The sequence below is a fragment of the Pteropus vampyrus genome, unplaced genomic scaffold, assembly GCF_000151845.1.
Source record: "Pteropus vampyrus isolate Shadow unplaced genomic scaffold, Pvam_2.0 Scaffold23, whole genome shotgun sequence".
Lineage (NCBI taxonomy): Eukaryota > Metazoa > Chordata > Mammalia > Chiroptera > Pteropodidae > Pteropus > Pteropus vampyrus.
The window spans coordinates 10,480,866-10,494,816 of NW_011888804.1; the positions used below are offsets into that span (position 1 = coordinate 10,480,866).

A 13,951-nucleotide genomic window follows, 5' to 3' on the forward strand; every position below is an offset into this window, starting at 1 on the left:
ACATGCCATGATTCTCCTCCCACTTCTAGGCATTAGCACCCAGGGCTCCTTCTGCCTGGGCTACCCTTTCTCCTTCTCCCCAACCTCTGCCTGGTGAGCTCCTACTCAGCTCAGACATCATCTCCTTCAGGAAATCTCTCCTGATCCCAGCTGTTCCCCCCAATATGGTCCTGATGTTGTTGCTGGGTGGTTGCCGTGAGAGAAGAAGGACTTTGCCTTGCTCATTCTTGTAGATCCAAGACCCAGGTCATGAGACCCAGGTGCTCAATTAAAAGTCAAACAAATAAATGCATTTCCTCCTGACCCTTGCTTCCCTCCTTCCACAATGTATCCCACCTGCTGCTTCTCAACCTACATAGGGTTCATTCATTCTTTGTCACAGGGAATGCAATGCAGGTAATACACACAGGATATAGAGTGGCACTGCAGAAACTCAGGTCACTCATCTGAGAAACCAAATCTTTCTTGCAGGAGCAACAGCTGTACTCAAATTCTGATTGCTAATACTGTTTCCCATCATTAAATTTTCACTCTACCAGTGGGCAAAGCACTTTACACACAGTGCTTGCTGATCCTCATCACTACCTATGAGAGGGGTACTATTACCCCATTTTATAGGTGAGAAAACTGAGGCTCAAAGAAGTTAAGGTCGCCTGCCCAAAGTCACACAGCCAAGCTCCAAATTAGACCCCTCTGACAAGCAAGAGCTTGGTGCAGCCTCTTAAAGCAGCACATCAGTTGAAGAAAAGACACCCAACATACATTTTCCCCAGAGCGACTGGGCCCCTCCCTCAGCACCCACCTCCTCGCACTTTGTCATCCACAACCCCAGGCAGAGCCAGACACCCTGAGACCAAGAGAGGACGCACATTCCACTGCATTCAGTCAACAGTTGCTGACACTCACTCAGTATGATGAGGTGGGTTCCTGGATGGTGAACAGCACAGCAGTGGGCCCTGGCCCCTGGAGGACCACCCTCAAGGGGAGGGATGGAAGAATGCTCACAGCGGGGCAGAGCTGGGCAGAGAGAGGTGCAGACTGCTTTGCAGGGTCATAACAGGGCAACTGACTGCCCTGGTGTGTAGGGTCAGGGAAGGGGTTTTGCCCACACTCTTCCCTCTGCCTGGCATGCCTTTCTTCAGCATCAGCTCCAGTGTCACTCCTGGTGTGATTTTTTCCCCAACTGCTCTTTCTAAAACAGCCACCCTTCACTCTCAATCCTCTCTCCCTCTTTTCCTCCCAGTCCTGCACCATCCTTATTGATGTATATGCTTCCTTGCTCACCGTCTCGCCCTCACTAGAATGAGAGCTCCATCCATGAGAGCCAGGATCATCCACTACTCACCACTGGCAGCCGATGTCTGGGACCAGGCCAGGTATCCATGTGATCGATAATGATCTGATGCATCCATGAATCAATAGGTGAGACCTGAAGGCCAAACTCGAGTGGGAAGCAGGGTGAAGCCAGGCAGGGGAGTGGCATGTGCAAGTTCCAGAAGGGAGGGAGAGCTTTTTGAGGCACCCAGAGGAGGCTGGCAGGGCAGGCGCCATGCACATGGGACCGTGTGATATAATGAGAGCCTAGTGTGGGGAGCACTGTCAGCCCAGGCTCGTGTTGGGGGCACGTGAAGGAGCCCAGTCCACCAGTAACCCAGGGAAGGCCTTGGAAACCCAGTTGGAGGTGGCAATACTGTCACCAGGCACACAGGCAAAGAAAGATGAAAAAAAAAAGGGGCCCAGTCGCTCTGGGGAAGGTTTATTGGTAAGTTAGCCAAGACATCTTGCTAAGTGGAAGAAGCAAGATGCAGAACAGTGTGTACAATGTAATTACATTTATGATTTTTAAAAATTATATACCTGCTTCCATTCCTATATATGCTTATATATCCCTATAGAAAGCTGGGGCAGGAAAAGGGGGTATGGGGGAGGGGTGAGGAAGGACTTCACACTTAACTTAGGTACTCCTGTATTATTGGAATTGTTATGTCTATGTATTACTTTTGTTATTTTTCAGAAAAACGGTTATGAAATAAAGAGAAAGAAAAACCTCAATGAGTCCTCCCTTTCTTGAGAAGCTTTGATTGCCCCCTGCTTGGTGGAAAACTCCCCCAGGCCCTGGGCCTTCTGCTCCTGCTCAAGCCTCAACCAGCCCTTTGGTTTCCTGGTCTCCTCCCCCATTAGACTGTTAGGGTCTCTTCTGGGGTCTGCCTGCAGGATGCTATGGCCCCTGTGCCTGAACAGCACCTGACTCAAGTGAATGGATGGATGAAGGAGGGGGCCTGGTTGTGGCTCTGAGATGGGCAGGGTGGAGGTGATGGCTGGCAGGGTTGTGTTTCTGGGGGAAGCCATGGAGAGACCCCTGGATCTAAATCCTGACTATACCACTGACCAGTCAGCTACCCCAGAACTGACAGTCAGCTGCCTCAGAACTGACCTCTGTCAGTTGGCCTTAGTTTTCCCACCTGCAAAATGGAGCTAGCTGATAGCCATATCTGCAGACCCCTCCTCATTTCTCCCTGGAGGACAGGGTCCTGGGACACCGAGAACCTCCTGAGGGCTCTGCTCCTGTAGACAAAGGGTGGGAATGGCCCCTGTACAGTCTTGGATTTTTCAAATTCCAGCTTTCCAGTTTTCTTCTGGGAGACTTTCCCCCATCACCAGGGCCCAGTGGGGCTTCCTGTGGCAGAGTGGGAGGGGGCCAGCTTCCTCATGGCCAGGACACCAGGAAGCCCCTAGGCTGGGACAGAAGCCTCTGGTCATAGTCACGAGGGAGGCTGGGCCCAGCGGCCCTTATCTTGCCTGACCTTGTGGAGGCTGACCACTCCCTCCTTCTGGAAAATGTGGCCCCCTATCCTCTCGGAGGCCTCTTTCTCCTTAAATCCTGATGGTCCTGGGGTGGGGCCTCAGCACCCAATTCAACCCCTGGGCCCACCATCTTGGGGTGCTTTCACTAGCCCCAGCCCAGGGCCACCTTCCAGATGCCTTTCCTGAAGACCCTGGGGCATCTCTGACTCAGCAGGCCTGTGCCTGCCCCACTGCCCCTTTCCGCCCAGTGTAGCTCCACCGAGTACCCTGTTGCCCAAGCCCTAACAACTGGCCACTCCCAGAACCTCCCACCCTCCCCCTATCGGTTCTTCAATTCGAGTTTCTGACTCTCCTTCCCTCTGGCCTCCTCCCTAGACCCAGGCCCTGCCCCCAGGCTAGGGCAGGACTCCTTCAGATAAGGGCTAGGGGCAAAAGGATACACCTGGGCTCAGACCCTGGCTCTGCCTGGACTCACTGAACGACCTTGATGAATGACCTCTCCTCTCAGAGCCTGAGTTTCTCCATCTGTACAAGGGGGAAATAATTACACCATCTGGGTAGGGTTGCCGTGGGCAGTACGTGAGGTAAGGCACATGGTGAGGGCTTGCAAAGGTCAATTCTCAGTGGGAAACGTGGCCACCTAGAGCCCCAGGCCAACCCTTTTTTGGGCTTCTCTGTCACAAGCCAGTTGGTGCCTTTCCTAACTTAGGAAGGAATGTGCTGGCACACAGACCCCAATGCGAGCTCCACACCAGGTCCACACCAGATCCCAATGCCTACATTGAGCAGGCAACCTGGAGTAAGAGGCACTCTGTTGGGGAAGGTGACAGAGTAAATAATTCCAGGGCACAGGGATTTTGCCTGGGGGCTGTCCATGCATATGGGAGGGACATGTAAACTCAGTGAGGGTGGAGTGAGTTGGGGAAGGCTGCCCAAGATAGGAAGAAGGGCACTTTTGAAGGACAACTTGGAGTGAGCTGACTGAAGGGGCAGGGCAGCCAGAAGGCCAACTTTAGGGAAGAAGAAACTGAGGACGAGAGTCAAAGAACTCCGTGAGGTTGACTGACCAGGTGGTCCAGGATTCAGATCCAGCCTCCACCCAACTCTCAGGCTGAGCCAGAGGGGACAAGCTCCTAGGAGGGCACCCTCTAGCCAAAGACCCTAACCAAGGGGAAGTGGCCAGTGGGGTCCCCCTTGGGGTCCTGGAAGTCCAGCCATGTGGGCACAGCCAGTCAGGTGGTCAGTTACTAAAGGATTTTAAGGGAGTTTACCTTGGGAGTTTGGGGCACGGTGGGATATACACACCTATAGTCAGGTATCAGAGGCCAGGGCTTTTGAATGAGAGGATCTCTAAATATAGGGCATTCCAGCTCAGAACAGACCCCAAACACCATCTGGGACAGGGACAGATGGGGCTGAGCCCGAAGCTGACTGGACCTGTGGAGCCGGCTGGGGTGCCAGTGGTGGCACCATGGTCCCAGGAACCCTCCGTGCCTGGGTTCCTGGAGTCAGCGCTACCTGGCAATATGCTTGGTCTTACAAGCCTGAAGTTGACCCAGCATGTTCTATCTTAGGTAGAACCCCTGACCTTCTATATGCCCCCACCCAGCCTCTAAATCCGACCACCATGGGCTGAGACAGAGAGAGGGGGCGTGACCAAAAGATGGAATCTGAGCTTTTTATATTGTCTTTCATGGTATGTTCTTGTGGGCACAGATTTCATATAATAACTCTGAAATTGATCAGTTAACCTTATGTTTTGAAAATCCACAGTGGCTGAGGTAGAGGGTGATGAATGAACTAGTCCCGGGGTGCTCCAGCAGGATGGGGGTTCCCATGGCAAGTGGATTGTGGGAAAGACTAAGAGCTGTTTGGTTATCTTCATGCTGCTTTTGTGCCATCCAGTATGCGGAGAGTGAGAGCAGGAAATGATGAGAAATGTCTGAAAGCCTCTTCTCTGTTGGGGGAAGACTGGCGAGGTGCTGAGACCTGCCCTGACCAGAGGGCCCTGGGCGGAAGTGGAGAGTGCCAGGTCAGGCTCAGTGACCCTCTCTCTAGAACCCTCTAGATTCCCTGACTGCTGCACCTTTGACTACTATAGGCTTCTCTGCCCTCTGGCCAGCTGGACTTCCCATCCCCCTGTTCCCTACTGGACTGGCCTGGACAGGCTTTGAGCCTCCAGGTCATCTGGTCAGTCAGGGAGAGGCCCAGTGCAGGCCATGACCAGGCATCTATTCCTTCCCATCTACCCACCTCACTAGACCTGCATGGCCTCCCCTTGCCTTTAATCAAAGTCTTCTGGTTCTCAGTGCCCTTGGAGGAGGCAGGCTGGACCCAGGACCATCTACCCCTGCCCTAGACTCCTGCCACCTGTATCCTCACCAGCTTTCTAGGGCTTCCTTTGGGTCTTGATCCTGGACCAAGTACTCTGCACACAGGATCTTCTCAAAACAACCCCCTCGGCCCTGCCATGGATGAGGAAACTGAGGCTCAGAAAGGCCTCCCAGCTGTCTACTGGCAGACCAGGGTTCAGACGCAGTTGGCTGGGTTCCAGAGTCCAACTGTGCCACCACTCACTCGGTGGGGTGGCTCTGCCTCCCACAGGCCACCAGGTTGTGTGCTTCTTTATTCATTCACTAAACCTCCCAAGGCCTCTGGGAAACTAGGATTTGTGGGAGTGGGCCTGCAAGAAGAGTGAAGAGGGAGGCTTTTCTGTGGCCAGGAATCAGACTTGCCAGGCCTGATACTGGTCCCAGTTCCCCTGAAAGAATATCCCCTATGGGTATGGAGATGGGGTGGGATGGGTTCCCCAGAGAGAGGGGAGGAGAAAACAGGGCTAGATGGGGTCTGAATCACAGGCTTGCAGCATCGGAGACTTTTCCGGCTCACTCTGACACGGCTACAGGGTCTGCGCAGGCAGGTGTGGCCCCAAGCTGCTCTGGTTTTGCCCAGGTGCAGGGTCCCTGGAGAGCAACCCACGGTGTGCCCAGGCTGCCCTCTAGTGGCAGCATGAGGAAGCTCCAGGGGACTTCGAAACCCAGAAGGGACTCTACCAGCTGGTGGCACCTGTCCCCAACCCTTTTCCTCTTTCTATGCCACTGTTCCCCAAGTTTCCCCAGTGTGCAATCACTCATTATTCTCATGCCTCAGGCCCTTTGCTTTGTTTGTTCCCACTGCCTAAGATGCCCTCCTCCTCACCTGCCCCAGTGCCCAGGGTCAGAATCAGCAAAGACTTCCTCTCTTGTGCAGTATCATGTATTACTCTTTTTTAGTGCATGGAGCAGCCCAGTGCGTGGTGTAAATGCCTGGAGCGCAGGCCAGTATCTGGGCCCAGCACAGGTGCCACATACAGTGTGTTCCTTTATCCAGCATATATTTATTGATGACCTACTATGTGATGGGCAATGAACAAACCAAAGAGGTCCCTTTCTTTGTGGGGCTTACATTCTGGTGGGGGAGTGGCTGTGGGGGTGGAACACAGACAACAGAAAAATCATAGGTAACATGCCGGGTATGGATGAGGGCCATGGAGGAAAATTAAATGGGGATTTGGAGTGAGGGTTGGGGGTGCCACTTCGCAGCCATGAAATGGACGATCTTGCAGCTGTTCAAAAAAATAGGAGGGTAATCTTGGTCGATGTAATATAAAGAATATAAAGTTAAATAAAAAATTATGAGGAAAAATGACGGAATAGTATGGGTTACATCTGTGGTTCTTACGGAATTAGTTATTGTATTTAATTTTGAAAGTTCATGGATTTAAATTCTATTCTCTTGCTAAACTGTTGTTGCTCTTCCAGTGTATGGGAACCATATTTGTCCCCACCCCTCAGCCCGTGGGCACCGAGACCTCCAATCTAGCGCCCAGGAGTTGGGAGGAGCCAGCTGGACTGTCCTCTCCTGCAATAGCAGTTTCCTTGTTGTTCATCATCCTCAGGTTCCATTCTGGGTTTGAGCTGATGGTTTGAAAAACTGAAAGCTGAGAATACTTGTACATTCATGTTCATAGCAGCGCTAGTCACAACAGCCAGAAAAGTAGAAGCAACCCAAGTGTCACTGATGAATGAATGGCTAACCAAAATGTAGTGTGTCCATACAATGGAGTATTATTCAGCCTTAAAAAACAAATGAAATTCTCACACATGCTACAACATGGATGAAACTTGAGGACATTATGCTCAGTGAAATAAGAAAGACATAATAAGACAAATTTACTGTATGAGCCAAATTATATGAGGTCTCTAGGGTAGTCAAAGTCATAGAGAGAAAATAGATTAGAGGTTGCCAGTAGCTAAGGAGAGAGGGGAATGGTGGTGGTTGTTTAATGGGTACAGAGTTTTAGTTTTGCAAGATAAAAAGAGTTCTGGAAATTGGTTGCAAGACAATGTAAATGTATTAACACTACTGAATTGTACACTTAAAAAATGGTTGAGATGGTAAAATTTATGTTATGTATATTTTATCACAATTAAAAAAAATTGTGAGCTGGTCTGGGTTGCCTCCCCAGGTCAGCCTTCTGAGCCTACTTTCTCACTGTAAAAATGGGTAGTTGTGAGCTTCAGAGAGGATGATCATGGCCCTCAGTGGACGGAGGGCGGTGGGGTAGGGGGAGTTTCTCCCCTGCAGACTCCTGCTCACAAGTGTGTGTGTGCACACCACAGCTGCCTTGTTGGTTCCGGTGTTTTCTGAGAATAAGACAGCAGTAAGTGTGTCAGGTTGAGACGTCCCCTGGGTCTGTCCCTTTTTCTGTTCCCCACTTTAGCCCAGGGCCAGCGTGGTGGAACCCTCTGGCCCCAATTCGCTAAGTCCCTCAAGAACCTGACTGGCTCTGATTCCTCCCAGGAATGCTTCCAGTAACTTCCTCCTGCTCTCAGGAAGGTGGTGCCCTTCCTCTGGCAGTGTGGTTGGATTTAGGGAAACATAGGGACATCAAACAGAAGCAGAGAAGGATGAAGGCCACCCCTTATCCTCACTCTCCTAGACGGGGCGCCCCAGAAGACCATGGGAGGAAGGAGCTCTGGAGCTGTGGAACCTGGGGGGGCCCCCCAAACCTCAGCAGCTCTTCTGTAAAATGGGGCAAATGTGGACATGCCCTCCCAGTGAGGTTCCTAGGGAAGTGCTGGGGAAAGGGACCCTCTGCTGGTAGACACAGACACCACCCTCCGTAAAGGGACACACAGCCCATGGGCAGGGACACCTGTGGGGGCCCTGCTTCTCAGCCTTGGCTCCTGGCAGGGCCCTCGGCAGCCCTGAAAACAGACCCTGTGTTAGGTTCTCCTAAACAGCAAGGGGGTGCCCTTCCTACTCCCACAGCTGGGAAAATATGTCTGTAGCCCTTGTAGGCCCCTTAACAGAAGACAGGGAGGAGAGGAAGGCTCATGTTTCCCTTGGTTGTGCTTTCACTTCTAAAATATTCTTTTTTCTTTTTTCTATCAACATTTTAATGAGGGGTTGAACATAAGATAGAAAAATAACATTCTAGTCACATTTTTTTTTTAAGAGGCAGGCTTTTCTTGAGACTTTCATACAAGGCAATGGATGAATAATGTTCACCTCCTAAAGAAAACGCATACTGAGCACAGAAAGGCACTTCTTCAAATGCCTGTTGGAGTTACCAACAACGCCAAACCAGCCTGTCACACTCTAGGGGCTGAGTGTCCTGTTTTTTTTTTGGAAACAGCTCAGTTCAGACTTAAGCCCTGTTGCTCTCAGAGGCTAGGGGATGCCTGACGACTGTCATCAATTTCACATAGTGGGGTGATCACAGAGGGGAGGAGGGGTGTTGGTGGAAGGGTCCACATGCTTGCTTCTCCTCTGGTGGGGCGCTGGTGGCCAGAGGCTACTACCCCCATGGGTAGCCTTGCTCACTCTCCATGGAGGGACATGTGATCCAGCAGGTGAGCTGGGACTAGGCCTCTGTGACCGCCTGATTCCCCATAATAGAATCCCTTGTCATCTACAGGCCCATAGACTGTGACTACGTCCCCTGCTTTCAGCGATAGCTTGCCCTTCACCAGGCCCCCTCCTCGCCTGTCCTTGGGGTCATAGTCCAGAGCTGCCATCATGGTTGTCGGAGTCCACAGTGGCGGCCTCCTGGTGAGTCCACGAAAATCATCGAGGTGGGCCACAGAGGGTGTGTGCCCCTGCGCTGGCAAATGCCGCCTCCTGTCAGTCTGCTCCATGCCTGACTCTGCTTCAGCCACCAGGTGCCCAGGGATGTTGCCCACTTGCCCATTGCATTCACCATGGTAGAAGCCATGTGGGTCCAGAGAGCCCCACACTCTCAGCAATTGCCCTTTCTGAAAGGCCAGCTCCTCCTCTGCAACCTCGGGGTTGGCAGACATCACTAGGGGGTCATAATCAAAGAGGGCCACAAAAACCCTGACCGGAGTGTCCACGCCTACCCCCAGCTGTGGGGGGCCATCCCTGGACATCTTAATGACTTTGTTGGATGGAGCTGGACAAAGCACTGAGCTGGGCTCATGGAGCTGGCATTCCCTCTTGCTACCCAGAGCCTGACCTCGCCCGCTCTGGGCCCTAAGCTCCCTTCTCTGCTCTTGTCTCTCTGTGCCCCACGGACCGAAGCACACTGCCTCCGCCTTCTGCAAAATGTTGCGAAAGTCAGACACGAATCGTTGGCTTGTGCCCAGCTGGGGAGCGGTGAACACTTGGGCATCTTGCTTTTGCCTGAGGTCCTTCTCAAGGGTGGCCTTTTCCTGACATAGTTCTTTCCCAGGCCCCCACTTGGGGGACAGATGGACAACTCCCAGAGCAGGGCTTTGGCTGGTGCCCCTGTGCTGGTAGTGGTCTTCTTCCTCCTCAGACTGGCTACTGGGCAGAGGCAGCCTGTAATTCTGGGGACTCTTCTGAAATAACACCTCCTTTCTGCATACCTCCCAAGCTTCTGTGGGCCCCTGGCCTTGGCTGCCAGCCTTTGCACTTGGATATTCTCTTTCTGAACTCAGGTTACGCACTGGGGAGTGCCTCTCTGGCAGTTCTTCAGGGAATGCTTCTAGGAACTCAGCCCGGGGCTCCCCACAGCTTCCGGGGGTGTGAGAGCTGGCTTTGGCAATCAGGGGAGCCAGTGCCAGCCTCTGAGGGCAAACGGGGAAGGTGACTCTGCATGGGAATTGGTCGCCACATGTATAGCTAAAGGGAGAGTTCTCTGGTAATCGTTTACAGGTGACACAGTCCTGAGGGATCTGAGCTGGCACCGAATCCAGGGACTCCCCACAAAGTGACATGGTTCTCACCGAGACCTTCTGGCACATCAGGGGCAGCTGGAGCTGGGATGATTCCAACAGGGTGCTCCCAGCAGTGGCATCAGTGACCTCTGAAACCTTGAGCCCATCGGCATACACAGCATAGCCAGTGACCTGGACTCCATTGGAGGATCCGGCAGAATCGATGGTCACTGGGAGCCAGCTGACCACCAGGAGGCCTGGGGAGGTGTGGTGTTCCACCAGCACGTCCAGTGGAGGGTCAGGGGGTCCTGCCAAAGGTGTGTCGAAGGTGATGGTGGAAGACATGGTTTCCCAGTGTGTCTGCAGTGAGTCCCATGGCAGCTGCACCTCCACCCGCGCCTGGTACCGCGTGCTGGGATGCAGGTTTTGAAAGGTGTAGCAGCTCACACCTGCTGGGGTCAGGGCATGCTCCTGGTCATCAAGGTACACCACGTGGGGATGGCTGCTGCTGCTGTAGACCCAGGTGATCTCAGCCGATGTGGCTGCAACATTCTGCAGGTGTAGTTGCTTGGGGGCCACACAAAGGACCCCTTTGGCCCCCAGAAGGGGTCTGGAGAAGTCCTGCTCCTCCACACTCTGCAGCAAACCAAGCCAGCCATCTTCTGTCTTGGCATCTGAGATCTCTATTGCCACTTCTGTCTTGGAGCCCACCTTTTTCTGGCACGTCCCTCTGTCCACAGCTCCCTGAGTTTTCCCAGGCAATAAGCTGTGACCAGTGCCTTCCTTTGAAGCTTTGCCCTGCCCAGCTGGGACCTGAGTGGGGCCAAGGTCTGGGGACTCTGGGGGCAGGCAGCCAAAGATGTCACTGTCTGGAATCTGCTCTACCAGGTTGGAAGGCACCAGACCCCGCCGGCCATCCTCAAGCTCCCCTTCATAGAAGCCATCTTCATCCATGTCTCCAAAGATATATACGTAATCCCCAGCTGTGAGGGGCAGCTCACTCTCAGGGTGTTCATTGGGCCCCTCGAATGGGTTATAGCTATATCGAACCAGGAAGATCTTGAGCTTGAGGGTGGCAGGGGCCTCTGAGTCCCCCACTTCCAGCGTTGAAGACACACTGTCTGGATCCAGATCCTCCACCTCACTGGCTGTGTCCATGTCCAGAGCAGGGCAAGATGGCACGGTGGCCCATATGGACTCCACCTCTGAGGAGGAGTTCGACTGGGAGCTGGTTTTCTTGGCTTGGGGGCTGGAGTCCAGAGGTTGGCTGGCTGGAACTCTTTCTGGCACTTGGGGGGCACTGACTGGGTCCCCAAGGGCAACTGGGCTCTCCAACAGAGAGGTTTCTTTCTCCTGTTTGTCTCTGCTGGGCTGTGATGATGCTTGGTCTTCAGGCTCTGGCTGGAACCTAGTCCTTCTGCTATTCTTGCCTTGAGAATCCGGAGCTGGGGGCGCCTCCCAGGGTTCCTGGGGAGGGTGACCAGGCTGACATTGCAGCGCCCGCATCTCCTCTCGAGCAGCCTGGAGATCACTCAGGGCCTTCTGCAGGTCATGCTGCAGCTGTTGCTGCTTGTCCTGCCCGCGTGCCGCCTGCTGCAGCAGCTGCTCCGCCAGCAAGCCGGTGGCATCCCGCTCCTGGCACGCGCGGCACAGCTGCCTGCGCACATCGTTGTTCTCCGCCGCCACCTTCCGCATCCAGTCTGCCTGGGCCTGCAGTCGCGCGTTCTCCTTGGCCAGCCAGGCGCCCTCTCGTAGCGCCGCCTGCAGCTGCGCCTCTGCCTCCTCGCCGCGCCGCCTCGCCTCCGCCGCCTGCGCACCGAGCTCCTCGCACTCGCGCCGCCGCGCGCCCAGCTCGCGCTCCAGCGCCTGCACTTGGCGCCGCGCATCCTCGCAGGGTGCACTCTGGCCGCCCGCCTCCGCCCGGGCTCTGCAGGTGGCCTGCTGCAGCGTCAACTGCCTCTGCAGGCGAAGCACCTCCCGTTGGGACTCGCGCTGCAGCCGGTCCAAGTCGCTGATGTTGAGCCACTGGGCGCTGGCCGCACCCCCACTAGGGTGCGGGGCGCTGCCGAGGCCCGAGGCGACGTGTGCCTGCAGCAAGCGACACTCCTGCTGCAGCTCTTCTATCTGTTTGTCCTTGGCCAGCAGCGCGCTCGCCTGCTCCGACAAGTCCCGAGAGCGTTGGCGGGCGAAGGCCTGGCACAGCTCCAGGCCAGCGCGGCTCTCGCCAGGCACAGGCGCGCTCACAGCCCGCAGGTTGGTTTCTTGCAGCTTGCGGGCCCGGTCTTCTAGGCGCCGCGCCAGGCCTGTTAGCTCCGCATGCTTCACCTTGAGCCGCTTCACCTTCTCGTCCTCCTTGTCTGGGAAGCCTGCGCGCCGCAGCTGCATGTTCTCTGCATGCAGGCCAGAGCAGCGGCGCGCCAGCACCTGCAATGCCTGGGACAGTTCCGAGTTCTGCTTCACCAGCTCCTGGTAGTCCAAGCTCAGCGGCGAAAGGGTCAAGGCCTCGCAGGGCTGGCTCCCGGAGTCTTCTCTTGGCGGGTCGCTAGGTCCCCTGTGCTCCGATGGTGGTGGTGGTGGTGGTGGTGGCGGCGGCGGTGGCGGCGGCGGCGGCGGTGGAGGCGGCGGGGGGCTCGGGGAGCCCAGGATGGACGTGTCTGGAGAGGAGGAGGCCCGCTCCTCGGATTCAGGAGCCTTTGGGCGACTCAGGGTGCTGTCGAGCGAGCGGGAACGCGCTGGTGCCAAGGAATCAAGGGAGCTGGCGCGCGTAGGGAGCAGGCTGCCTGGGGAGTTGGAGCACGCCATGGGCACCAGATCAAGGGAGCGCGAGCGCACGCGGACGCCGGCGCTCAGGCTGCCAAGGGATTCGAGTCGACAGGCGGACTTTGGGAGGCGGCGAGAGTTGCAGGCGGTGTCGGGGTGCGGCACTTCCGAAAATTGCACAGCCTGGGGGTCGGGGGGCCGGGACAAAGCCGGGTGCCAGCGGAAGTGCTCCAGGATGTACTTGAGGAAGAGCTGGCGCTCTACGTCGAGCGCCTCCTGTAGGTGGCGGATGCGGGAGGCCTGCTCGCCGTCTGTTTCCCAGCGAAGTTGCGCCAGCACTTCCTGCAGGCGACAGCGGCACTGCGCGGCGGCGACTTCGGGCGCCCCCGCGCGGCCGCAATAGCCTCGGTTCACCAGTTCCTCGGCCAGCTGGCGCTGCAGCTCCCGGGCCTGGCGCACGACGCCATCACGCTCGCGGTGCAGCAGCTGCTGTAGCTGCCGCATCTCGGCCTCCTTCCAACGCAGCAGCTGCCGGATCTCGGCCTCGCGTTCCCGCAGCACCTTCTCCTGCAGCTGCCGCAGCTCCCGACAGCGTTGTGCCTCCCATTTGGAGCGCAGATGGTCAACCAGCTGCTGCCGCTCCCGCTCAGCCGTCTCCCGCAGCTGGCGCGCCTGGGCCGCGAAGCGCCGCCGCTCCGCCAGCCCGCGAGCCCGCTCCGCCTCCAGCTCCGCCCGCAACTTCTCCAGCTCCCGTCTCTGCTCCTCTAGCACCGCCGCCGCCGCGCCTGGACTAGCTGGCTTCTTGGGTGTCACGCGGCTGCCACCCGAAGGGTTGGGCGAGTCCTTGGTCATGGTGGCCACGGCCCGGCCAGACGCCTGACATTGCCTGGCCCAGGCCGCTGCTCGTCAACGGCCGCCTACCCGGCCAAGGCCAACCGCCCCGCGTGCCCCTTCCGGCGTCCCTGGTGGTCTCCACGTGCCACTTCCGCCCCTGTGCATGTTCTTCCACCCCGTGCTGTGGGTGCACCAGCCCTAGATCCTCATGAGGCTGCTTACGCCAGGGCTGGGCTCTCAACACCCCTATTCAGTCCAGCCCATGTCCTTCCCAGGATGCCCAGGGGTCTTTCTGACCCCAGGCCGTTCCCTGTTTTTGGCACCATGTCCCTTGCGACCCATCCCGATACTTTCCCAGGCGCTCTCCA

The 13,951-nt window shown here is 56.0% G+C and overlaps 1 protein-coding gene across 1 annotated transcript; it reads right to left on the reverse strand.

Moving 5' to 3' along the window:
• Nucleotides 1–8,203: 8,203 nt before the first annotated feature.
• On the reverse strand, nt 8,204–13,601 carry LOC105289320 (RIMS-binding protein 3A-like). Its single transcript, XM_011355944.2, has one exon. It carries the CDS (start codon nt 13,599–13,601, stop codon nt 8,670–8,672), a length of 4,932 nt encoding a protein of 1,643 aa, XP_011354246.1. The 3' UTR covers nt 8,204–8,669.
• Nucleotides 13,602–13,951: the final 350 nt, after the last annotated feature.

Coding starts and splice junctions, on each gene's coding strand:
- LOC105289320 (XM_011355944.2), bottom strand. CDS start 13,601: ATGACCAAGGACTCGCCCAACCCTTCGGGTGGCAGCCGCGTGACACCC.